The 27025-nt window shown below is 45.7% G+C and overlaps 1 protein-coding gene across 3 annotated transcripts in view; it reads right to left on the reverse strand.

Annotated features, from left to right (window-relative positions):
* Nucleotides 1–27025, reverse strand: part of STRA8 (stimulated by retinoic acid 8) — a 126162-nt gene that overhangs the window by 3310 nt on the left and 95827 nt on the right. For 2 of the 3 annotated variants that reach the window (XM_078653557.1, XM_078653547.1), the window contains exons 7-8: nt 24596–24672; nt 14646–14748 (exon numbers count right to left, since the gene is read on the reverse strand). In XM_078653557.1, coding sequence (XP_078509683.1) covers nt 14646–14748; nt 24596–24672 — 180 coding nt within the window. The remainder of the gene's footprint in view (nt 1–14645; nt 14749–24595; nt 24673–27025) is intronic. The other variant, XM_078653563.1, reaches the window with a different exon arrangement.

A 27025-nucleotide genomic window follows, 5' to 3' on the forward strand; every position in this document is an offset into this window, starting at 1 on the left:
TAATGGATGCAATTGCCTGTCCCTCAAAATATATTTATCAGTGTAAGTTCCAACGTTCCTTACATTACTGTAATCAACATTACAATCATCATTTCACATTTCATTGCCAAAGATTATGTGTCCTTTCCCTATGCTAAACAAGAGAAACACCTACCATGCATCGAGGGCCATGGGAGAGGTGCTGAACAACTGAGAAATTTGTGAAAATTGTGCAAAATTATGTATTTTCCTCCAAGTACATGTCATAATCACTCCACTTGCTCCTAATTTCTTTGTCAGTTCTCTAACTTTCCTTTGTCACTCTTCTGACCTTATACCGTGTTATTCCATGGATATCTTTTACGGACACTCTTCTGATTGCTCAACACCTCTCTGCTCATTGTCACTCTGTTGTTCTTGTACTATAACCTAGAATACCACAGTTCTCTCAATACCTCCTGCTCTCTTTTTGAATATCCTCATCTGGTCTCTTTTACTCCCACTTCTCTACTCTTCAACTGCCCCTCATTGTACTCTCTTTCATTTACATGTCTCTTTTCCTTCTCTCATTGTAACGGTTTTCTCTGATTAATTGTGAGGTCAGGCTTGTTCAGCCACACTTCAAATGGATTTTCAAAATGAGTAGAAATTCTTAACTAGAATTGTATTTTTTTCGGATAACTGTTAGTCACTTGTATGTTATTTTCAATCCTCTAATATGTCATTATCTCCTTTAATGTAATTTTCTAATTTTTCTTTTTCTACTTACTCTCGTTCATTGCCAATACTCTAATCTGTCATATTTTTATATTTCAATGGCGCTGCTTAATCAATGTCTCTCTGCTCTATTACAGTCAATCCTCTGATCCCATTCATTGTACTTTGTCACTCCTTCGCTCTCTTTTATTGTGACCCCTGTCCTCTGCTTCAAAACATCTCCTTTTTCACTGCTACGTCCCCACTTTCTATTCCACTGGACTGTTCTTAATAGAGCCTAACTGAAGAAGAAAAAGACTGATTTGCATATGACTAGTCACAGTCTTGAGTGGCACAGAAGGCAAAGAAAAACCAAAATGAACTGAAAAGGGGCCAAGAGTAATTATTAGTGGCCGAGATATGTTCAAGCATCGTTTATTTGTTTTTTCAAAACTCTTGTGATCTGTCACTGCTCTGCTATCATTCATTGGCAAGCCTCCACTATAATTCACTGACACAACTCCGCCCTCATGGATTGTGACTCGTCAGCTGTTTCATGACCAACTCTATGCTCTCTTCAGTTTTCATTGTCATCCCTCTGCTCTATTCCTCTCTCATACTGTGAATTATTATTCTCTCTTATTGACAATCTCTTGCCTTTAATTTTCAAACCTCTAATCTTGGTCACCTCTTTTATCTATGTCGCTAGCTGGCTTTTTTAACTGTCATTATCTATTCTCTATGTCATGGTCTCTTATCTGCTATGTTTCAAAGGTGTTTCCCTTACCGCTATCCCACTATTCTCTAATATCCTGTCAGACCTAGATGTTCTGTCCACGACCTCGCTCCCTATTCCCAACAGTCTGCAGAGATACTAATTTGAGTATGGCACATGCTGACAGACAAAGCTGGATTCAGCAAGGAGGGTCACAACCTCAGGCAGTACTTTCACTTTCATTGTGTAGTGCAAAGTAGTGCTAGGGACAGTACATCCAGTTCTAGGACAAGAAAAACATCCAACGTGTAGAGTCCGCCTGAAAAGCCAAAAATGGTATTCTCCTGACTAGGTATACTCAAACGGCTGCTACCCTTAAAAACGAAAGCACTTACACAATGGTCTGTATCCAGGGACTGGGACACAAAATAAAAGTGGCCCCATTAGTGAAGTAAATAGTGTTGGACCTGGCACTTTTTGCAGAGGTATCTCCAAACGTTTTACCTGCTTCCTCCTATTTTTTCTGACCAGTTTTTGTTGCTTTTAGGACTCTGGGCACTTTACCACTGCTAAACAGTGCTAAAGTACTTATGTTCATTGTCTAAATTGTATTGGTGATTATCCATGACTGGCATATTTGATTTACTAGTAAGCTCCTAGTAAAGTGCACCAGGTGTGCCCAGGGGCCTGTATATCAAATGCTACTAGTAGGCCTGCAGCACTGATTGTGCCACCCACATGACTAGTCTTTTAACCATGACTCAGGCCTGCCATTGCAGTGCAGGTGAGTGCAGTGTTAAACTGCCACGCTGACCTAGAAAGTGCATCCACTTGCCAGGCCCAAACCTTACCTATTACTACATGTAGGCCACTACTAAGGTAGGCCCAAGGCAGTCCCAGGGAGTGCATTTAAAAGGTAGGACATGGTGTGTTTAGCAATACTGTTAATTTTGTTTTTCAGTATTGCAAGGTCTATCTCTCCCGCAGGGTAACATGGGGATTGGCCTGAAATATCTTTTAAGTGTAATTTCCCATTGAGAGCAGGAAGAGATTTGGAGTCTCTGAACTCACAATTTAAAAAACGTCTTTTGGTGAAGTTGGTTTTTAAATTGCACAGACTGATTTATTCAGTACGCCATAGCACAGGGAATAATTACTGCACCTGGTTTTTGGATGCCACCACTTTGACTGTGCGATGATGCGATTTTGGCACAAAGGAAGCACGTTTATGGCTCCTTTTCTAGCTAAACATGGATAGAATAAGTTCATCCATTTATAAAGATATCCATTTATTTAAGATGAGAGAGTGCATGATCCCTGTTATTCGAATTCAGACAGAGAAAACTATCTATTACAGGCTGTTCATTATCGAATACATAGTAGTCCTGAGGAAGACCCCATGGTGATGTTACTCAACTACACGTTTTTTTTAGGGCGGGTGAGGGTTCGAAAAGTCGACGTAATCTGAACAAGTTATCTATGTTAAAATGCAAAACATATGTCTGTCTAGGGAACAGCAGTGATTTTTGGATGCTCAAACTAACCGTGTTTTTATGTTATTCCGGTTGTGTTCCATTGTGTTTATTTTCATGTAATGTATTAGGCACATTTGTTTGTAACGTTTACTGTCATGCATCAGTCTAGTCTTTCGAATATTGATATGTACGTCAACATATATGATATATGATTTTTTTTTTAAATATCGCTCACACTTTTGCAGTCCTGAGTGTCGTTGTCATTTCATTTCAATGTATTTCAATGTAACCTTGATTCCTAGTCCTAAGTAACAGTGGACTTACCAAGAAAAGTATAAAAGTAATCGTATATTTAATGACATAACCCCTGTCTATATACTATTAGAATTCCCCAGATTCTGCATGCTATTGGGATACCCCATTGATATCAATAGCTTTATAAAGTGGGCATTTTTTTTGCTTAACCATTCTGTGCCTCTGCCTGTATGTAGAATACATGTCTGGGTTAGGATGACAGTCACACAAAGGGAGCAGAGGTGTGCCTTGTACATCCTGACGGTCCATCATCAGGCTGATGGCCTTCCTGAACTAGAGTGATGGGAGGAATTGTCACTGATACCTGAATAGGGTTGTGCCTGTCCTCACACAAAGCTGTCTCCACCCTCCCCGGTAGTGTGTCTGGAACCAGGTCAGGAAAAGGCGGAGTCTTGTACAATACAAAGAATTTCTTTTGAAGTGTGCCTACTTCAAAGACAGAAAGGGGTAAGTATTGGACCTCTCACCCCAAAATCAGACCACTTCTGGACTGAGGACATTCTGCCAAAAAAAAGTGCTGGATGTTGTAGGAGGGACTGACATTCTGCCTGTTCTTTGTTGTACTTGCCTGGTGCTTGCTTCTTCTGTCCTGGAAGAGAAAGGGCTGGACTTTGCTTTCTATATCCTGCTCCCAACGTTCTCCAAGGGCTTGTGCGCGCGTGCCTCCTGTTAAGAACTCTCTGGGCCATCAAAGACTTTACCTGCCAGTGCCTTCTGCTGAGAGTCCTGACTTGCCAAGTCATGCCAAATCCAGTTCTTTGGACCTTGGAAGTAGAATCTGGTGATCTGAAGGGGAAAATCCATGCATCAACTCAGCATCTGTTTTTTTTAACGAACCACTGCTCAAAATTGCTGCAGTGCCTGCTTCGCCGCTGTTGCATCGACGCATCGTGTCTTGATTTTCACCGCAATATCCCTGGGCGCTGATTCTTCGTCGACCCAATAGCGCTGTACGGAACAGAGGCTGCGTGTCCAGAAACTGACGCATCACCTCTCCTGCCAATAAGGAACTGGTGCATCACCTCCCCTGTGTAGTAAGGAATGCTTTGCTTTTCCGGCACCTAATCTCTCCTGCACCTGCTCAGTCTTTGATTTTTGATGCATCTAAGGTACTTTATGCTAATACAAAAACAATCCATTGATTTCTATGGACTAAACTTACTTAACATTTCAAAAGTGATATTTTGGCTTGTGTATGTTGGATTTTAGTCATTTTGGTCTTGTTTTATTCAGATAAATACTGGCTATCTTTCTAAACTGATGTGTACTCATTTTGTAGTGCTTTCACTGTATTACTATGTGTGTATGTACAAATGCTTTACACATTGCTTCTGCGATAAGCCTGACTGCTCGTGCCAAGCTACCAATGGAGTGAGCAGGGGGCTGTATGACTCCCTTCCCCTAATTAGAGTGAGGGTCCCTACTTGGACAGAGACCTCATTTCAAATAAAGAGCTTACAGTTTTTTTTTGTTTTAAAGAGGCTCATGTTTGCATATTTGTGCAGTGTTTAACTTGTAAAGACATGCCCTATAATTGCTTTGCAAGGTATGGAAGACTGCATGAATTTGAGCTTGCTGCAGAAAATGTTTGTTTTTGTATCAAGCAAATCAACAGTAATAACTGGCCCAGCATACCATTAAACAGACCCACAAACAGCCAAAAAACAGACCCAGACACTTACCCTTCAGACCGGCCCCTCGGTGCACTGACTGATTACCCTATAGGCCAGTCTGACTGTCTGTATTATATACAAAGCTCTCCACAGGAACAACTATCTATCTGGCACAAAAGGTAAAAATCGACCTTGGAAGTAGGGCACTAGGATTCAAATCACTTGTAAGTGATCCCTCACTTTGAAAAGAAAGTCCACGGAGCGTGGCCAGGACAGGAATGGAGTGAGAGGTATGGCGCCTCAGCTCTGAACTCCTGTGGCCTTTTCAGACCGCCTAATCACCCCAGGGTGGGCCCTGAATGTGTCCCCTTACAGCAGCATGTGCTGGAGTCATCAGACGATGGCACGCGCGGGACACGCCCCGCTCCAGTATGCCCAGCAGCTCCGTTGTGCTTTCTGGGCCCTATCCACTCTCCTCAATCTGCCATCTTCCACAGGGCTCTATCCTTAGCCCGTTGCTTTTCAATGTGTATATGAGCCCCCTGGCCAAAATAGTGGAGGAAACAGGGCTTTTAATGTTTTCTTACGCTGATGATTCCCAGCTGCTTTTTTCTTTATCAGCTGCAGATTCTGACAATTCCTCCACCCTACAACTCGGACTCTGTAAAATCGCTGACTGGATGCAAAAAAACATTCTAAAACTTAACGGCGAAAAAACCGAGTTAATCGTGTTGGGCAAAAATAAAGAACTTTGGGGACCCCAACATTGGCCAACTGAAATGGGCACCCCCCCTACCCCGGTTACTCATGCTCGCAACCTGGGCGTCATTATTGACGACTCACTCAGTTTACATCAGCAAGCGGTAAAGACTTCAGCCACCTGCTTTGCCATATTAAAATGGCTAAAAAAGATCTGTTGGATGCTGCCTGAAAACACCAAGAAAACAGTTGTCAATGCCCTAATAACATCTAGGCTAGATTATGGCAACGTTTTATACCTGGGGGCGAACAAAGCTACTGTCCGCAGGTTGCAATCAGTGCAAAATGCAGCAGCCAGACTACTCTGTAAAATTCCCATCTCTACTCCAACTACTAAATACATCAGGAAGTTACACTGGCTAAAAATTGAAAACCGAGTTAAATTCAAATCTCTATGTTTTATGCACAGGATTTCCACCAACACCGCTCCTAAATATCTGCAAAACCTGGTGCGCCCCTATCGTCCTTCCAGATCTCTTCGGTCTTCCACGGCAAATCATTTTGAAATTCCAAGGACCAGGCTGTCACGCATGGGTGGCAAGTCCTTCTCATTCCTAGGACCTTCTCTCTGGAACTCAATGCCACATACATTGCGGTCTGAGTCGAATTACATCAAATTCAGAAAAGCCCTAAAAACATGGCTCTTTAACATCTAGTTTTCTGTAACCGCATTGCTATTGGGATCTGCCGCGCCGGGAAACCCTTTGATGGGTAGCTGTGCGCATTACAAATGTAAACAAATAAAAATAAATAAAATCTTGCGAGTCCGGCCCGGGATTATGCATTACCCTGCATTGGGCCCTGATCCCGAGATCAGCATCAGCCACATTGGCACAGGGAGATTAACCCCCATCTGCGATAGACTCCGGGGACCCCTTGATGCCTGGTTAAGGGGCACCTTGCCAGAGGTGACTGTGCTGGAGTGAGGCCCTAACCCCCAAAGTGAAGGAAGTGATTAATGCATGGAGGCATCAGCGCTCTGCTCCCCTTGGATGCTCCTCTTGACTGGTGGATGGAGGGGGTTGCCCGTGACGGCAGAGACCAGCGGCAGAGACAGCGATTGTATTGATCTGTTGCTGTCAGTTGGAGCGCTCTGTCCTCGACCCGCCTTTTTTCAGAAGTGCCACAGGAGCAACCACTGTCCTGCATAAGGCCCCAAGACCACACCTAACTTTATTACCTACGTGGCGACACAGGGCAGTGCTAGGTAAGGTGACCCCAGTTGAAGCCTGACCAGGGGCCCTTCATCAGAGGTGACCACGACGAGGCAATGCTTCCCCTCCCCGCAATGGATGAACTGATTGATGCGGGGGGCCTAAATACTCTGCTTCCTTCCTGCACCCGGTGCCATCTAGCATGCTTAGAGTGTCACCCCTTAGCTGTGGAAAGCGGCGGCAGTGACTGCTACTGAACTGCCTAGCACTCAGGAGCCCCCATCAGTGCCAGGAAAAGGGGCTCCCCCTTGAGGCCTTACCAGGGGGCCACACTTTGGAGGTTGTCCTTATAGGTGTTGAGACCCCCATCCCGCGTTAAGTGATTTGAACAGTGCAGGGGGGGGGTGTTGATGTGCTGGAGACTGGAGCACGGCCACTGGACTGCCTTTTGAGGTGTGAGCTGCTGATGCTGGGACGTGGTCTGGGCTTAGCACCTAGTTGGACTCTCTCACTAGCGGTGCCTCCCTGCCCACGGGCCTCACAGCACTGCCATCAACCTAAACTCCCAGAGTCCCTTCTGTCAGCTGCTGCACTTGTAACCCCCCCTGTTCCATTTACCGCCTACACAATTGAAAGCACGGCCTAGGACCTTCACCATCACTGACGCTCTGAAACTCTGGGGCTCCGGAATAGGAATTCAGGCTTGCAGACCCAGTGCAGTGCCGCCCCAGCTCAAGAGGAGACTGTATTTATGCTAGATGAGCCCCACTTTTACCCTTTCCACAAGGGGTGACAGAACTAGAACCACCTCTGCAGTGGGCACCCCACCGTGCTCCTTGCCCGGATCTCGTTCGGACTGCCCTGGGTTGCCTGTGCATGGTGATTGCCCGGTGGCCTATTGGGCAACCTTGAACTTCATGGCGCACCCGGCGGCCTAACTGGTCATGCCCCCTTATGCCACACTGAATAGTGCATCTGTGGCCCCTCCCTGCTGCCCTTGAGTGACCACAGGTAAAGGAGTCCTCCACTGCCTGCTGCACCTGACAGCTTCTCTGCCCCCCGTGCCTCTTGACCTGCTGGGGTGGTGTGGTGGGGAGGGACTCCCCTTTGCCATATCTGTGTGCTGGCACAGCTACACCATGCCACGCACCAGGTCAGCCACGGAGACCTCTGTCACATCGCTTTGGCACAAGGCATCAATATCTGACATGGAACTGAAAGCAAGCCTCACAACTGCAGTGGCTGTGGGATCCTTGCCAGTACCGATCAGGCAGGACAATATGGATGCCTCCCTGAAGGATATCTACTCCGGAATTAACTCCCTTAAAACTGACTTCAAGTCTTGCATCCATGAAATGCGGCATGACATATTTGAAGTAGAAGACCATGTGGATGACTTGGAACACGCAGCGGACACACAGGCAGAGGACCAAGAAATGCTCTGGTGTAGAGTGCCCACCCTCAAGAAGCAGCAGTTGGAACTACAGGCCAAGCAGGAAGACTTGGAAAATCAGAGCCCCTGGATCAATATTCGCATTTGGAGGGTCCCCAGGGGTGCAAAAGAGGACATCATGACCTTCCCAACTGAACTCCTGCAGACTCTCTGGGGGGAGGCTCCTCCCATGGCCCCAGATAGGGATCATTGTGTGTCCTCTGTGCTGGGATGCCCGAACAATGTCCCCGATATTCTCACAAGGGTCCACGTCTTCACTGGAAAACAAAGGCCATTATGTGGGCCTCCAGTGGGGAAAGAAGACGTGGTCTTCCGTGGCCACACCATTCAACTCCTTCAGGATCACTTCCCGGGCATCTTGCGCAAGAGGCGAGACTTCAAACTGATCACTAATAAACTCATCCGCTACTCCTTCACTCTTCTGTTCCCTTTAAAAGGGAAACAGTGCTCCTTACGCTACTTGGCTAACGCTAAAAAGCTGCTGGACAACCCAGACAACTCATACAGCAGAGGTGTGCCACCTGCATGTGCAGCTGCCGGAGAGGGATGGCGCCCAATCTGGTGGACAGTACGTGCTGGGCATCACGACAAGCCTGCCAATGTACCTGTGCTCCAGGAGGCTAAACAAGCCATCATCAACATATAGAATACCCCTCTGACTGGATGACAGCGATACCCTAGCCAGGCAAAACCTAACACTCCCATCAAGGGTGGGTGATTACTCTCACTGTACAACCTGCGCTCACTCTTGGGTAGTTTGGCACTGAGCAGTCAGGCTTACCACAGAGGCAATGTGTAAAGCATTGGCACAGCACTCACTCACAATACATACACTGAGCGTCACAAAAGAGACTTCACATGCGATGTATGTATTTAACGTTTGTATTCAACACAAAATAATCAGCACAACATGAACATCATGTACTTCTGGGAATAAATCACACTTGGAAATATTACTAGTAGTACTAGGCCCAACCGTGTTCAAAGAACATCAGTAGTATGCACACTTGGGAAAAAGAGTTGCAAGCTTAGTACCTCCCTGGAAATGAGTCACAACGTCCGGTGCGCATTGATACGGGTCGCACAAGACAATAAAGGTAACACACAATGAAGAGTTGCAAATTTCGTACCTCCCTGGAAATAAGGCACAACACCTGGTGAGCCCTGATACTGGTCACACCAGGCAATTTGGGAAACACAATTGGGGGCAAGGTCAGCAGTGCCACACGAGGTAGAAGGGGGCACCCATACGGGTATGCCCTCACCTCAGTGTCCAACCTGTGAATCAGACACAGCACACAATGAGCATGCAGTGGGCATGTCGCACGAGAGAGATGAGGCATGATCAACGAAGAGGGCCACGCAAGATCCCGCAACCGGTGAATCCGCTCACCACCAAAATGATACATATGCGTGTTGAGGTCCCCATGATGCAAGGTTCCCACTCCTTAAATGCAGATAATGCTTTTGGTGCTCCGCACAAGGCTATCCGATCTCCAGGCACAAGTCTTAGTTCCAATCTCACGCCATCAGTAGACAATGTGGGCAGCGTTCTCCAAGTTCTCCAAGTATCACAAGTAGATGGTGTGGGTCCCTCGCGGGAAGTCTTTGATGTCCCGGAGACCTCCACAAGAGATCAAGGGACAAGCCAGCAAGTACTTGGAGAACACACTTTAGGGTGCCACACAGCAGCAGGTATTCAGCCCAGGCCAGCCACTAATCAGGAAGGGTGCATGGTCCCTTCCAATAGCAGTAATCCTCCTTGTGCGCAACAATTTCCTCTGGCAGTGTGCACCACGTAGTTCCAGGTTCTCCAGTCTATGTCCCCACATGTATCTACGCCCTGCTGAAGTATGGCACCAGTTTGCCTTTGAAGTTGGGGGGTGGTTTAGAGGCTTTGCCTTTGAACCACAGATGTCTCGCTTAAATATCAGTCATGTCTGCCATGAGACCGTGGAATGCAGATCTTAATCTTTAGTGGGGCCATGATCTGGCTACCAGAGGCCAAGTGTCAAAACATCTTCTTCCAATCTATCCAGCTAGGCACTCAAATGACAGAGGTCTGTCGTTCCAGCTGCATGACAAATGCTTATAGCTGTCAGGGAATGCACAGATGTGCTCCCCCAGCATCAAGTGTGTTTAGAGAGCTTCTATTCTGTATCTGACCTTAGCTGCCTTTGACATTAACACTCCATATAACGTATGACCTTATCTTAAGTGGTAGCATGGTAGCTTTATGTATGGCCTGACGAGTAGGTTTTCGGCCAACGACGTGTAGATTCTCTGCAATGCTTTTATTGTCTTCACAGCACTCCCTATGTATTAACCGTCAATTCCGTACTTTGACAATGTCACACGTGGCACACACAAGCAATTTTTTGAACCCCGGCAAATTCTCGGGGAGAGCACGGTCGATCTTCAGGTTACTTATCCCCTATCTCATCGCCAACTGTAGTGTCTTTCCCAGCCTGGGTACCCGCCAATGACTACGCCACACATGGAGCTTAGTATTGCATGACTTTATTCTTCTGGGTGCAACTGAGAACTCAACATTCTAAATCAGCCTTCATTGCATTCCCCTATAACACTTATGTCACAGCTCTACGGAGTCCATCAGGAGCCAAAAGGGTTCAGACATTGCTAACTCGCAAGACAGTACAGTCTGTGGAAAGAGCTTCTTTGGAAGCCCCAACCTCGCCCCTAACTGCTACAGCTAACTGGTCTCTTCCCTCCAAAACTTCAAAGGGTATCACCCTACTGTGATTGGCTCCAGATATCTGCCTCTTTTCTTTTGTTTCTATGAAACGTAATTAGTACATGCAGATTCCGTCCCCAAACTTTTCTTTCCCAGGAAAAAATCAAATGGTTCTTTTGAGCAAGGAGTTCTTTGATCCTCCATCTGGCATATAATTAACCAGGGCCAGCAGGGAAAACAAAGATCCTGGAATCTCATTATGAGCTACGTCAGAGAAATAACTGAATGCCAGAAGGAGTTCATAGATTACTAAAATGCAATCGATCTGCACGTGGGGAATATAGTTTTATCCTAGGACTGGTACCTCAACTGAATCTCGCGACCTCAGTAGGGTGAAACTGCATTTCGGCAAAAATTACGCCTATTTTCTATAATTCAGTAAAGCACCCAGGGCCAGATGTAGGTGGCCAATTACCGGTCGGTAACGGCCGAATTCGGCCGTTACCGACCGGTAATTGGATTTTGAGATGTAGGGCCAGTCATTTTACAGAATCGGTAAATTTACCGATCGGTATATTTACCGATTCTGTAAAATACCGAATCGGTATTTTTACCGATTCGGTAAGTTTGATATGTAGGTGGGACTCTTCTGAGTCCCACAAGCCTTACTGAATCGTTATTTTACCATCAAATTCAATTTGATGGTAAAATACCGATTCCGGTGTGCATGCACATATGTGCATGCACACCTGTGCCATATGACAGACAGACCTGCCCTTAGGGCATGTATGCCTGCCACATGGCACCCGACCCTGTTATGGGGGTGCTAGAGGGTGTCAAAGTGACACCCCCTGCACCCTTGTGAAATTCGGTATTTACTGATTCGGTAAATACCGAATCGGTAATGCCCATTCATTCCTATGGGCTTCAAAGCCCATAGGAATGAATGGGCATTACCGGTCGGTATTTACCGATTAGGTAAATACCGAATATTACTGATTCGGTAAATGCACATCTGGATTTACCTACATCTCAGTACTTTTATTTTACCACTTCTTAAATACCGAATCGGTATGATTCGGTATTTAAGAAGTGGTAAAATAAAATTACCTACATCTGGCCCCCAGTCTTTTGAGATAAGCATTACATACCTACACTATGAATGTGCGTCTGTGGAACGCATTGGCTCGCGAAATTCGGACCCTTGCCGACCTGTCTTCCTATCGCAAGGCCGTTAAGACTCTTCTGTTTCCTTAGCCCTGTTAAAACCCGAAATTTTAAATAAATCTGTTCCTTGGTTATGTTGTGTGGCTTTCTTGTCGGGCGCCGGGACGCTCCTTCGCTGGAGCAGCTGCGCGCATTACAAATACCACTAACATAACATAACATAACATAACATAACATGAATGCCCACTAACATTAAAGTTTAAGTAGGCCTGGGCGAAAGTGAAATTACACTAGCGTAATTTGTGTAATTTTGGAAATTTTATGTTAGGCTTCCTATGTGACATTCCCCAAAAATATGCAATTATGCCACTTTGCTTTTAGCACGCAATTTGTGGTAAAGCCTTACCCCAAAACACTCCATTTGCTATAAACATTTGTTTGCATCTCTGTACTTTGAAGGGAACCACCATCACAGTGGGTCCTTTCAACTTATTTGAAGTTTGTTGAACAGCGTCTGTCAGTTTTGACAGCCATTGACAAAACTTTTTTAAAAAACAAAAATTCTAAAACAAACTCCCAAAGCAGACGTTTGTTGTTGACAAACAAAAAAGGAATGAACCCTACACCCTCGTAGTCTCCCAGGGTGTGGGGGTCATTATTGTTTTGTTCCAGTCTGCCAGTCCTCGTAGTGAAGGACAGGAGAAAAATATATTACATTGTCCACCCTATACAGACCAGGTGTTGTAATGTCCTTCCCCCGATGGCACATACTCTGTCAGAAAAAGTATTCAGTCGACAGTATTGATTATATTGAGTAATGTACAAGATGGAAAGTTCACACTGTGATGCACAGGCTTATTTTGTCCAACAACATTCCACGATGTGGATTTAGATATGCCTAAACATATCTCATACAATGGCCTGACTATGTGAATAATTTGGGACTTTACAGTGGTTAACACCTGCTTAATCTAGCCATTAACTTTCCTGATTTGCGACATTGACTCGTCACTATTCTGGCCATTATTTTTCCAGATTTGCAAAACTGGCACATCACTGGTGGTGGTGCTGAGAGATTTTCATGAAATGCTAATGTTTAAGGGACAGGGTATAAGCTTGAGGTAAGAATCTCTTGGACTACACAGCTGTGGATTCACTATGTTAGGGAATGCTTTGGAAAAAGCAATATAATCTTCTTCACTAAGGAAACACCTAACTTGATGACCTTGAAGAATCTAGAAATTTACTCTCCTGATTTGCAACATTGACTCGTCACTATTCTGTCCATTGTTTTTCCAGATTTGCAAAACTGTCGCACTGACTGGTGGTGGTGTTGAGTAAGGTATTTGGAAGGCAGGGAGCTCATGCATTGGAGGTTCTGATACATCCTGAAGAATTTCATGAAATGCTAATGTTTAAGGGACAGAGGATAAACCTGAGGTAAGACCCACTTGGACTACACAGCTGTGGATTCACTATGTTAGGGAATGCTTTGGTAGAAACAACATATTCTTCTTTACTAAGGAAACACCTAACTAGATGACCTTGCAGAAAGGTAGAGCACATTAAATTCTGCCAAGTACACTAGCTCTTGGTAAATGCTCTGGAATGGACTGTTGTAATATTAACACCTAAATATACTGTAGTTTGTCAAACGTTACCCAAAACAAAATAATTGTAAGGTACGCAAAGTCCCCATGGAGGGTATATTAACACTCAGAATGTGGACTGTCCGGAAACGGTGTAGTTGAGATGGGGTGTAGACTCCTCTAAATAAGCAGAATGAAGACTCTTGCGAAATGGGTTCACCAAAATAGTGTTTTCTCTTTGAATTTGCAACTTGTAGAAGGCTACTCTTTAATAGATCATGGAGAATGCTGAACAAGGAAGCATGTAGTAAAAACCTACTGATAATTACAGTTTATTAACAAGACAGTGTTTTTTACACTATACATACTAGTAGGAAAGAACATGCTAACAGACTCTTTTGGTGCTAAAACACAAGTACATGTATGAATGTCCGTATAATCAAAGGAAAATCGAATGTAAATTGGAAATCACCTCCTTTCATTGTGAAGTCAAAGAACACATGAGAGGCACACACGTAAGTGAACATAGGTTGCAGAGGACCAATTATTAAATCTTTGTTATGATACACAAAAATGAGACCGGTTTTGAGTTACGGGACCAGGGCAGCCCCTACAACAATTGAAGGGAAGAAAGAGAAGAGCAACATCATCTGCTCCTGGCAGGTTCCAGATGCCATTATCTAAGGGGAAGAGGCTATCTGAGCATTCTCCAGGCTGTGATATGACAGGGGGACTTGGTAAGGGTAAGAAAAGGTACTTACTATAAATGTCTTGCAACACATCTGAAGCTCTGACGCGTGCAAATACAAGTATTATTTGAGCTGTTTATAAAGTAACAGCAATAAAGAATCAACTGTCTTATTTTTTAAGCCTGATAAATGAACTTGCCAAATAATTATGTTTTCAGTTGTTGCTCAATATTTATATTCTCACAAGTCACCCCCCCAAACAAATCAGATACATTACACTATTAAAAATCAACGGAAACATAATATTTAATCATTTGCAACGGCACAGCAATACATCCAACACTACCTGAGGAATAGCCTTGAGATGGCCTGTTAGAAAACTGACAATCTGTCTGTACAGGCAACCATTCTGCTCTGGATTCTCCAAGGTGCCACCATCATATACTGGACTACAGTAGAAGAGTAAGTGAGAGTAAACGTTTTAGAGCCGCCTTCATATGCTTTCCAACATATCATGCGCCAGGTTATACATAGATTAGGGTTTCTCAAGCTTGTGGGCCAGAAATACCAAGGGATCGGCAATAGGGAACAGTTTGATTTCCAGGAGAAGGTGGGTGGGCAATGACTTAAGAATAAACATTGAAGTTAGCAGGGTCACAACATTGATGAACATTATCTACTAAAAGGAAGTGAAGTTAAGGCATGACATGTTTGAGAAACCCTTATTTAGACAATATGGGATCAGAGTGTAGCAATGGTACAAAATAGTAAATATGGTACATGTTACCCGTTAGTATAAAATAAGGACTCACGGCATAAACATAGTCTCTTTACCTTTCTTTCTTCTCTCTCTCTCTCTTTCTCTCTCTCGCCCTCTCTCTCTCTCTCTCTAGCAAAGACAGTTGATTAGTAGTATTTTACTCTTCCAATAATCAGCTAGAGTATCTACGGAGCCAGGAGAAATAGCTGCCTTTGAGAATTTTGAGAGAATCAAAGCCAGGCAGTAGTTTTCAGTAATAAAGGCTCAGCCCCTTTCTGCCCAAAAGGCTGAATTGCCCTTGTGCAGGGCACCTGCATAGAACCTGGAACCAGACTTTGGATAAGCTGTAGAAATCCCCTTCCTAAACCACTTACTCAAGGGGAAAAAATGTCCTGAATTCTGTCCTTCTTTTGAAACAGATCTTTACTGCTCTATCTACATCCAATATGTCAAAAGAACATCATGTTTCAAAACTGGGTTAGAACACAAAACAGGGAGAACTATGGCCCAGATGCATAAAGCTAAAAACCGCTCTCAAAGGGGCAGATTCTCAGAATCTGCCCTTTCCGACCGGTATTTTTGCATTTGGGATGCATCATCCCAAATTCAAAAATCGCAATTTAAGAAATCGCAAAATTGCGATTACTTAAATTGCTATTGCATTTAAGGAATCTCAAATTGAGATTCCTTAAATGCAATGCATTAAAGTTAAAAAATTAGCGATTTCGCTAATAGGGGGGCGCAAATTACCATGTAGTTGAACTTCATGGTAATTTGCAAAAACTTTGAAAAATGCACTTCAATGCATTTTTCAAAGTTCTATTTTGCACACAGACATGCCCTTAGGGCATGTATGTGTGAAAATTGTACCCATATGCAGATTTCAGGGGTGCAACAGGGTGCCCTTTAGTCACCCTGGCACCCTTGAAATTGCAATCTCAATTTGCGATTCTCTAATTGAGATTGTCTTCCCATTCATTCCTTTGGGCCTCTAGGCCCATAGGAATGAATAGGGAGGTATTCCTTAATTGCGAGTCTCAATTTGCGAGACGCAATTAAGGAATTTTAAGAAATCGCTAATTTTTTAGTGATTACTTAATGCATAGCATTTTGCTATTCCTTATTAGCGAATCCTTATTTTTCGCTAATAAGGAATAGCAAAATGGGTGCTTGATGCATCTGGGGGATAGTCCTGTCTCATGTGAAAAACCAAATTTGTCTTTTGGATGAAATTTGGACAAGGAGGATTGCCCGTCAATGAAGCCGACTCCTGTAAATACCTTGATTTTACCATAGACTACTAGGAAAATTACTTTCAAAGATCAAGACAAATCTCTGAAATCTCATCTAATCATCCAAAAGGAGGTTTTTGTAATTCTGCAATACCAACTGTAAAACCCAACATGGAAAAGTATTCTTAACTTGGGGTCGTAAAATATTTGAAAGCCATAGATGCGCACCACTCAATGGTTGTTAAAGGTCTTCATAGAAATCGTAAGGCCTTAATGGTTGCCTCCCGTACTCTTAAAATGGCCACTGACCAACCTTTGCCAGAAGCATCCTGCAAATATTGCAGAATATATTTTGGGTAGCAATGAATAGGAGATATCAGCTTGTTTATTTACACCAGTTGGTTAAAGATGTTAGGCAGACAAAGTGTACTGCTCTCGGTTTCATAGAAAATGGAGACGTGAACTATCTTTAAGAAGAATGTGAGAGTACATTAATATAGTAGGAAACAAAATATTAAGATTTAGGCAACCTAAAATGAGCATGCAAGCATTTATTTCAGGCACCTTCAAAACCTGGGAATGCAAAGTCATCGATCCCCATTAAAACAAGCATTTGTAATGCAATAGGTGCGTAAACACAAATTCTTTTCGAGAAGCAAGGCTGGCAGTAACTTTGTCTCTTTTACCGCCAGCCTTGTTTATGGTAAGCATGGACTACAAGTACAAAGAGGCACAGTTACTGCCAGCCTTGCTTGTCGCAAGAAACGCCTATCGGTACAAAGTGCGTGTTGACACAATACTTGCAGGTTTTCAAAACACATAAATAAATACAAATACAATGCCAAAAGCTCAATCTCTCGCAAATGTGAGACCTATTGCATTGCAAATGCTTTTTTTTTTAATGAATGTTTGCCGGAAGCAGTCCCGCTGCGCCACAGCCAGTGGGTGTGTTTTTAAGAATGGAGGACCGCTGAATAAACTGCAATGCGCATTGCCCCCCTTACCGTATCTCCTGGGAAGAGGGGTGGGATTCAAGCTGCAATAAAGAGGGGGAGGGCTGGTGCTCGAGTAAGAGGGGGAGGAAACATATCAGGGAGGAAGAAGAGCAAAGGCGGGGGAGGGCAGAAGAAGAGGATGATGAGAGAGAGAGAAGAGGAGGGCAGGGTTTAGAGGCAATTTGGGTACGAAGAAACAGGGCAAGGATGCATGAGATGAAGTGAAAGGAGCAGGACTGTGAGGAGAGAAGGGTGGTGGGTTTCGGGGGAAGATGGCAGTGGTTTGGAGGTAAGAGGTTGTGCGGAGTTAGAAGAGTTTATCGCTTTTGATGACTACAAGGGTATCAGAGTGAGGGTGGGGCAAGCGATTGGTTTAAAATGAGAAGTGGACCAGGGGTTCGGGAGAGGTGATGTAGGGGAGTTCAGTCGGCGAGAGGAAATACAATGCGAAGATGGGTCTGAGGGAAAGGTATGGGCAGGGGATTTAAGATATAAGAGGTGAATGAAAGATGCGATTGAGGAGAAAAGAGTGAGGCGAAAGACGAGCAATGGAACTTCTGAACATGAGCTTCACAAGCACACCATATTTTGAGGGGAGTAGGTGTTCAAGGGCACCCTGGCAGGGAATGCAATGAGTAGGGGTGTGCCAGCGGGAAGGAGAATTCTGTGTGAAAGGCCAAGGGGTGTAAAGGTAGAAAGAGGAAGTGCATGCAGGGCCGAAACCGAGAGAAGGCTCTCAGCTCGCCGTCCCGCCAAATACAGAGCACCTGAATTTTCTTTGATAAAAGCAAAGGACTGTGATCATCTTAATGCATACGTGTTTCTGGACACATTAAGATATGACGGCCTGACGGGGGCTGAGTGGAGTGTTAGACAGATGAAGATGAGGGCAGGGAATATAATGGTGAGAAGAGGCCAGAGAGTGTGTTGAGGCGGGTGAGGGATGAGGCAATGAAGGTATAATAAGGCAGTAGTACGCTGTCGCCTCTCAAGCCTTGTCATGGCGTGGGACAAATCTGCAATTGATGCATAAAGGAGGAGGGGTGCAGGGAAGGGTAATGAGAGAGAAGGAGACAGGCCCCCCTCTCCCGCAAGCACGCGCAGTTCGCACCGTGAAACCTGCCATGAAACCCGCAAGGGGCAGCGGAAGTGAGGGGGAGGCACGCAGCAGAGGGCTGGTGTGGGAGGCAGGGAAGGCCGACTCTCCACCGAGAGGATGTGAGGCAGATATGCCACAGAGCGTGTGCAGCGCATGTGAGGGGACGGGTACATTCAGTCCTCTGGTGACACCTCAGAATCCACATTCAGATGAGGTCTATTTTTTATTGGCAGTTTTATATAGCGGGAATTCGACCCGAAGGTATTAGAGCGTTTTACATGAGCACCAGCTGCGTTAGGTTTAAGTATTTTCTACCAAAAGGTATTAATCTTTTAATCCACACCTGACGGCTTGCTGGTGGCAGGTTGTAGGGAGCTCTGGCTTTGGTCGGGCTGGCTGCCGGTGTGTAGAACCACCCTGCAGTGGGGGAGGGGCCACTGGAAGGCTAATACAGGGTAAGGTTGTGGGGGATGCCAGGTGCTTTCCTGCAGATATTACTTTAGTTTTGAGAGGCCCATGCATGCCAGCGCAGTTACCTGTTGTGCACAGAGTGCATGCCAGTGAGGAGGCAGCACAGGCCCACACACTGCCCTCAGTGCATGTTTGTGAGGAGCCAGTGCGTACCACATTGTGCCATCTGTGAAGAGACAGAGCAGATTCATTGTCCAGATCTCTATACGAGAAATAAAATCAATTTCTTGACTTTTTTAACAATCGCGGCAGCCGCGCTTTACCTTTAACAATGTTAAAGTAAAACGCAGGTGCCGCGATCGTAGCAAAAGTAAACAAATAGAAGAAAATCTATTTCTTTACTTTTTCAACAATTGCGGAACCCGCGCGTTAGCTTAACATGGCTAAAGATAAAGCGCGTGTACCGCCAAATTGAAAACAAAGAAAATAAATACAAAAAAGTAAATAAAAAAGCAGTAGACAATGAAAAAAGCAAGTGTGGTGCTATAACGTGGCGCCCGTGCCTACTTATGTTATGTACATGGCATCTGTGAAGCGCGAGCGGCCCTGCGAAAGCAGAATGAACGTGGTGCCCGTGCTTACTTAAGTAATGTACATAGCGCCCGTGAAGCGCAAGCGCCATTGCGAAAGCAGAATGAACACAAAAAAGTGCTTACCCACTAATAAAGGAGACAGTGTAACGTCGCAAGTAAAAGATCAAGTCCGGATGGGCCGTCCCAAAAGGAATAGGGCGGTAACAAGGAGGGACTAATAAGCCTCATTTCAATCGAAAGCCAGTGTTTAGCATGAACGATGACGCAAGCCAATGAAAACAAGGGGCTGTGCTTCCACTCCTCTTCTAAAACCTACCCTACTACAATATGCCTCGCAGAGCGAGCAGCGCATGCGTGCTGTAATGCTAGGAGAGACCTAAAAAGGCACATATTCCAATGTACTCTGCCTCTGCATGCTGAAGACCCATACACTAATCAATCAAAGCATTTATATAGCGCACTACTCACCCGGAGGGTCTCAAGGCGCTAGGGGAGGGGGGGGGGGTCCGCTACTGCTCGAACAGCCAGGTCTTGAGCTGCTTCCTGACGCAAGGTGGTCCTGGGTCAGGCGGAGGTGGGTCGGGAGGGAGTTCCAAGTCTTGGCGGCCAGGTAGGAGAAGGACCTTCCTTCTGTGGTGGTTCTTCGGATGCGGGGGACGGCGGCGAGGGCGTGGCTGGTCGATCAAAGCTGGCGAGTGGGAGCCTAGAAGTTGAGGCGGCTGTTGAGGTATCCTGGGCCTTGGTTGTGTAGGGCTTTGTGTGCGTGGGTGAGGAGAGGAGATGGAAGGTGATTCTCTTGTTGACCGGGAGCCATCTCTCAGGTGTCCGGAGATGTGGCTGCGGCGGGGGATGTCTAGGATGGGTCGTGCTGAGGCGTTCTGAATCCGCTGGAGTCTCTTCTGGAGTTTGGCGGTGGTTCCGGCGTAGAGGGAGTTGCCGTAGTCCAGACGGCTGGTGACGAGGGCCTGGGTGACCGTCTTCCTGGTCTCGGTGGGGATCCACCGGAAGATCTTACGTAGCATGCGTAGGATGTTGAAGCACGACGATGAGACGGCGTTGACTTGTCTGGTCATGGAGAGGGAGGAGTCCAGGATGAAGCCCAGGTTGCGTGCGTGGTCCGTTGGTTTGGGTGCGCTGCACAAAAGCTTAAAAAACATTTCCTTGCAGCAATTGTCCTTTAACTTACACTGCAGACCTACGATAGTGCATTGTCCAATCACGGCAATCTTAATTTAACATGGGCCCCAGTCTCGCGATTGCTTCCTGTAGGAAAGTGGGTTACTGGTTGAGGGGGGTGAAACCCTACTCAAGCAGCAACCCCAATTCTTTTCAGGGTGAAACACAAGCAAACCCCAAATTAACATGTGCTCAACCCTCTGGTAGATTGGCACAAAAGCAGTCAGGCTTAACTTAGAGAAAATGTGTAAGGTGTTTATGCAGCACTTCGCATAATAATAAAGTGATGACACAATACAATAAAAATCCCATACCAACTTAGAAAATTAGAGTACATTTTGAAAAAAATATTTGAGCCAAAATGACAAAAATAAAGTTATTAGAACTGGAGCTATACAATTGTAAGGGTTTAGGTAAAAGTAGTGCCAACAAGCCCAAAGCAGACATTGTGGTTATCGGGTTGTGCCGGACAGGCACAAACTCACCAGTTCAGGCCGACCAGGATGGAGCGCAAGCTGGCATGCTGGCTACAGGGACCACGTTAGTATCGCTATACAAATTACCTTAAATTCTGTTGTGTGATCTGCACAGCGTGGCAAATTTAAGAGTTTCGCGCTACCAGGACATGTAACACTTAAAAGTACATGTCCAACTTTTTAAATACATAGCACCCTGTCCTCTGGACTGTTTAGGGCCTACCCTTAAGGTTACTTATACGTATTAAAAAGGCAGGGTTAGGCTGGCAAAAGGTTTATTTGTAATTCACAGGGTATGCAGTTCCTGAGGGGGGGGAGGAAGGATGGGAGGATCTAGGTCAGGGAAGCTGAGATACCAGATCTGGGAATCTGATTGTTCAGAAGCAAGAACCTTCACACTCCTGTGCGAGTGTCAAGCTTCATCATCAGGCCACTCCTAGTGTGCAATGCCCCTCGAGGGGGCTCTTTGCCGGAGGTCTTTTGAGCAAGAGACTTCGTTGTGAGGTGTAGGGTGGAAGTGCTCTAGGTGCAGATTGGTGTAAAGTGAAACAGATTTCGGGGAGTGGGTCATTCCCTTTTTCCACTCCATCATCTGTCACCAGGAGCATAGTAATGTCCGAACTCTGAAAGTGGTGTTTGATGCGACTGACATGCAACACCAATAAAGGGTTCCTGGGGTTCTTGAGGTCCACCAGGTAGGTGACATCCCCTTTGCACTCCTTCACCTCGTAGGCCCCAAACCATTGGTCTCATAGGTTCCTGGGCTCCACAGGCTACATCACCCACAGTTTCTGGCTAGGCTGAAACTTAGCCAGAATGGCCTTCTGGTCATAGCAGCACTTCATAAACTCCTGGCTGGCTTTTAGATTCTCGTTGACCTTTTTCCAGAAGCTGGATGCGAAGGGCCAGCATTTAGCTGACCACATCCAGAGGTGCTTTCTTGGGAGCTTGCTCCCAACCCTCCTTTACTAGGATGAGAGGTGCTTTGATAAGGCAACCATACGAAGTTCAAAGAGGCCGAATCCAACCCCCTTCTGCAGCACCTCCCTGTAAGCAAACAACAGGCATGACAAGAGGACACCCCACTACTTGGGGGTCTGTGCCCTCTTGGGACATTTGGCATCACCCTTTAAGTCTCCAACCTTATGGCACGCATTGCACTCTGGGGTGAACTTTCCTGAGCACTTATGATCAGGAAACCCATTCCTCTATTTCTTAGGTTGGAATTGGGAATCCAGCCCATAGAACTATTTTGAGGACCTTTAATCAATCAATCAGGGAATTGTAAGCACACTACTCCCCCGTGAGGGTCTCAAGGTGCTGAGGGTGGGGTCCGCAGATCTGTTTAGCCGAAGAGCCAGGTCTTGAGGGTCTTCCTGAAGGTGTTCAGGGAGGGGGCGCGTCTCATGGCTGCCGGTAGCTCATTCCAGGTCTTGGCCGCAATGTGAGATAAGGATCTTCCGCCTGCTCTGGTTCTGAAGATGGGCGGTGTTTCGGCCAGTACGAGGTTGGAAGATCGGAGGTTTCTTTTGGGTACGTGGAAGTTGATTCTGTCATTGAGGTATTTGGGTTCGTTGTTGTGTAGGCATTTGTAGGCGTGAGTGAGGATTTTGAAAGTGACTCTTTTCTCCATGGGGAGCCAGTGGAGACTTCATAGGTGTTGACTGATGTGTTCGTGTCAGGGGATGCTGAGGACGAGTCTGGCGGTGGTGCTCTGTATTGTCTGGAGTTTGCGGGAAAGGGACTTGTTGATGCCGGCATAGAGTGTGTTTCCATAGTCCAGTCTGCTGGTGATGAATGCGTGGTTGACTGTCTTCCTTGACCCAGGGGGTCCGCAAGGTCTTGCGGAGGATGCGGAGGGTGTTGAAGCAGCTGGAGGTGATGGCGTTGACCTGTTGGTTCATGGTGAGTGATGAGTCGAGGAAGGATGGGAGTCTGATCTTTTGGCTTCTTCCGGTGAGGAATGATCGGACCCAGTCCAGGGCTGTTCCTTGTTTGCCTGCATCGTGTAGTCTGGCGACAAGTGTGCAGTGGGAGACGGTGTCGAAGACCGCTGATAGGTCGAGTAGGATGAGGGCTGTGGAGTGGCCTTGGTCCAGGATGGTGCGGATGTCGCCTGTGGCGGCGAGTGGGGCGTTCTCTCTGTGCTGTGGTTGCTTCAGAATCCGGATTGGGACGGGTCGAGGACGGCGTTCTCTTCAATGAATAGTGTCAGTTTTCTGTTGACTATTTTCTCTGCAACTTTGGCTTCTAAGGGAAGGAGCGAGATGGGCCGATAGTTCTTGAGGTTGGTGGGGTCAGCTGTGGACTTCTTGAGCAGAGGTCTGACTTATGAGTGCTTCCAGTCGTCTGGGAAGGTGCCTGTTTTGAAGGTGGTGTTGATGGTGCATTGTAGTTCGGGTACGATGGCGGCCGCGGTTCTGTGGTAGATGTAAGGGGGCCAGGGGTCGGTGGGGGCTCCCGAGTGGATGCTTTTCATGGTCGAGGCGGTGTCTTCGGCGGTGATCGATGCCCAGTTGGAGATGGTGGGCTGGCTGGTGTTTCAGGGGTGAGGGGAGCCATCTGTAGTGCCTGGTGGATGGTTGATGAAGTTGTCGTAGAGGTTTGTGATCTTGAGGTGGAAATAGGTTCCAATCTTGTCGCTGACACTGAAAAGTTCCTTGGAGTTGGTGGAGTTGGCCAGGATTTTGTTGTGGAAGAAGTTCCTCTTGGTGGCTCTGAAACTGGTTGTGGTAGTCCGTCATGGAGCCCTTGTAGGCGGTATGGTTTTTGGTGGTCTTGGTGTTTCTCCAGTTCTTCTCCAGGCGTCTGCAGGTGTGTCTGGCTTCTTGGAGAGCGGTGGTGACACAGGCGGCTTTCCTGGGGCATTGTCTGTCAGGGTTGCATAGCGGGGCGAGCTCGTCTGCGCAGTCGGAGTTCCAGGTGTGGAGTTCTCTGGCTGCGTCGTTTGCATAGGGTGCTCTGGTGTGGTTGTCTTGGGTGACAGCGGAGTTAAGTTGCTCGTTGGTAACCAGGATCCAGTTCCTTCGTGGTGGGTGTGGGGCTGGTTTGGGTGCCTTGGGTTTGTTGATGGTACAAAAGGGGGTGGTAATGGACGGAGCATCTGAACCAATCAAACACTCACACCCAGTCAAAAGATCTGGGTTTAATCCATCACCGTTCTTTAGCCCACTCTGCCATCCCAGTTCAGACATGGCTATATGCAAATCAGTCTGACCCTGTGCCTCATGGGAACAGTCCAGCCCGAATTGCCAAGCCATGCCTTCCCTGGACCGGAATGCAGACATTTTAGATTCGCTTGATTTTAAACACTGTCAGAATAGTGCCCATTCAACATTGTTAATAACGATTAGGCAGAAAGACAGAGAACTATGGAAGAAGGAGAACCCTCAAACACTTGTGATGATCACTTAATAAGATTATGCACAGCTTAAACATGGGGTGGGTGGGCTGGTTGACACTAACAGCAAAGTCAGAAGGGTCGCTGAGCAATGTATTTTCACACAAGTGTGCGAGGGATTCTACTTCTTTGAAGAGGAAGAAAAGGCACTTACCTTGGGCTAGACAGGCCTTGCACTTCATTGTGATCGAGAAACCCAGCAGCCAGATCAAAGGCGTCTTCAAAAAGGATCTAAAAAGAGAGACAAATGATGCCTGGGGATGTTCTTGGAGTCTCTTTCAGATGATACAATTGCATTAAATACTTGTTACCAGTGGATCCTGCTTCTAGGGGATCTCAACTGTGCTTGAACTCATGTGCTACAATCAATGAAAACAAAGCGAGGGCCCGAAAATAACAAGTGAAAGCCCCGTCACATAACAGAAATATATGTTGAAGGGGCTAACCATCAATATTCTCAATTTAGAGTTAGCAAAATTGTGTGTTCCATTAGGACCAGCCAACCTTTAGGGAAAGATATGGGGAAACACTTGTCCTCGCTATAAACTTAATTTGTGTTTTTGTGAAAAGGGGAGGGGCATAATACTTCATGAACAACACAAGATTAAACTAGGAAGGCCTAGTGGTGATGCCCATGCAGATCCGATTATGCATTCAAATCAGACATTACTTCTTAGCCCCTTGCTTGCTTCCACTTCAACCCTGTAGTGAAATGGAGACTATCACTTCACTTTGGCGACAAATGGAAGGATGCAACAGTCCAGGTACATAGAGTATTCAGATCAATACTCTTTATTTCAGAAAAATACCATAAAAGTGACAATCACAATAAAATATTGAAACATTATACAGTACTATTTACAAGAAAGAAGACTTTAAAACGAAAAATGAACCTTAAAATAAGATAAAACTATGAGCTATATAAAGACGGAATACACAATTTCCTTATAGGTATACTAAGACATTTAAAATCAGTAACATCAAAAGATAATAGACCCAGCAGAATTACTTCAAATTTCTTTCTAGCATAGCACATAGTCATTAAAAACCTAGAGACAGCAAACACCATGGCAGCTGTTAAATCCGTCTGCATAATTCAACACGCCTCCACATGTCAAGTAACCTCTAGACATCTAGATACGGGAATTATCCACTGTGCCCTAGCCCTACTGTAGATTGGACAAAAAAAACAACATATGGGCTACAGTTTCCCTTTCATGTCCCCAGGTTGGGTATCCCATTGCAGCTAAATCTGCAGACTTTGCCCATCTTGAGGTAAAAGTGCATAAAGGGAGAGTGCCGAACCTGTTTGCGCATGCAAAAACAGCATGGGGAATGTACAAACCCTATTTTGCGAGTCGCAATTTTTTGCGTCTCACAAAATAGGGTTTTGCAACTCGCTATTTGGAATGGGCATTCCTAATAGCGTGTGCACCCCCACGTAAGAATGTTTTAACACTCGCAAATTACCACTCTCTTTAAAAGGATGGTAATGCACTCGCAAAAGGGAAGGGGTCTCCGGGGGACCCCTTCCCCTTTGCAAATGCAGGGGAAAATATTTTTTAAGGGCCGGCAGTGGTTCCAGGAACCATTGCCTGCCCTTAAAAAACTTAAACACAAACGTTTCTTTTTTTCTTTTCTTTTTTTTAAATGCATCCCGTTTTCCTTCACGGAAAATGGGCTGCATTAAAAAAAAACGGCTTTATTTAAAAGTAGTCCCAGACATGGTATTCTGCTGAGCCCAGTAGGCCACCATACCTGGAAGGGCCTGCCATTCCCAATGGGGTCACAAATTGCGAGAGGTTCATTAATATTGATGAGCCTCTCAATTTTCAACCCCATTGGGAATCGCTATCAGTGTGAAATACACTGTTGTACATTGGAAATAGCGCCTAGCAAATTGCGAGTCGCAAAAAACGTACAATTTGTGAGGTGCTATTTCCAAGTTCGTACATCTAGCCCATAGAGTTTTATGGCCAGGATCGGCTCAGTTTTGTATAAAAAACTTCAGTGCTTATGCCCCACAGGAGGCGTCTGTATGGAGCAATGCATCTTACGGCGCAGAAGCTGTGCTACTGTCCTTAGACACCCGCTTGGCATTCAATAGCATCAAATGGCCGTATTTATTCACAGTGCTAGAACGGTTTGGACTTTGTTCCAAAGTTCTGTAACTGGGTTCCGCTCCTATTTACAAACCCCCTGGCCAGGGTGAGAGTGAATGGGGTGGTGTCTAAGTTTATGGCTTTACAAAAGGGTACAATGCAGGGCTGCCCACTCTCTCTTATGCTTTTTACTCTGGCGTTAGAGCCCTTGGTGGCATGGGTCAACGGTGACCCGCTGATATCTGGAATATAGGGAAGGCATGGACGGAATGGACTTAATGAGAAAAAATCACCGTATGCCGATGACATACTGCTGGACGCCATGAACCCAAGGTCTTTGATAGGTCGAATACTCCATATATTTCAATTGTTTGGGGGATACTCTGGCTACCAGATACATTGGGCCAATTCCTTCCTCTATGTGCTTGCCGGCTCGGCCATCCAGTGCAGGTACCTTAGTGATCAAAGACAAGTTTAGGTAT

This window comes from Lissotriton helveticus, chromosome 1_1 (genome assembly GCF_964261635.1).
Source record: "Lissotriton helveticus chromosome 1_1, aLisHel1.1, whole genome shotgun sequence".
In the NCBI taxonomy this organism is placed as follows: Eukaryota; Metazoa; Chordata; class Amphibia; order Caudata; family Salamandridae; genus Lissotriton; species Lissotriton helveticus.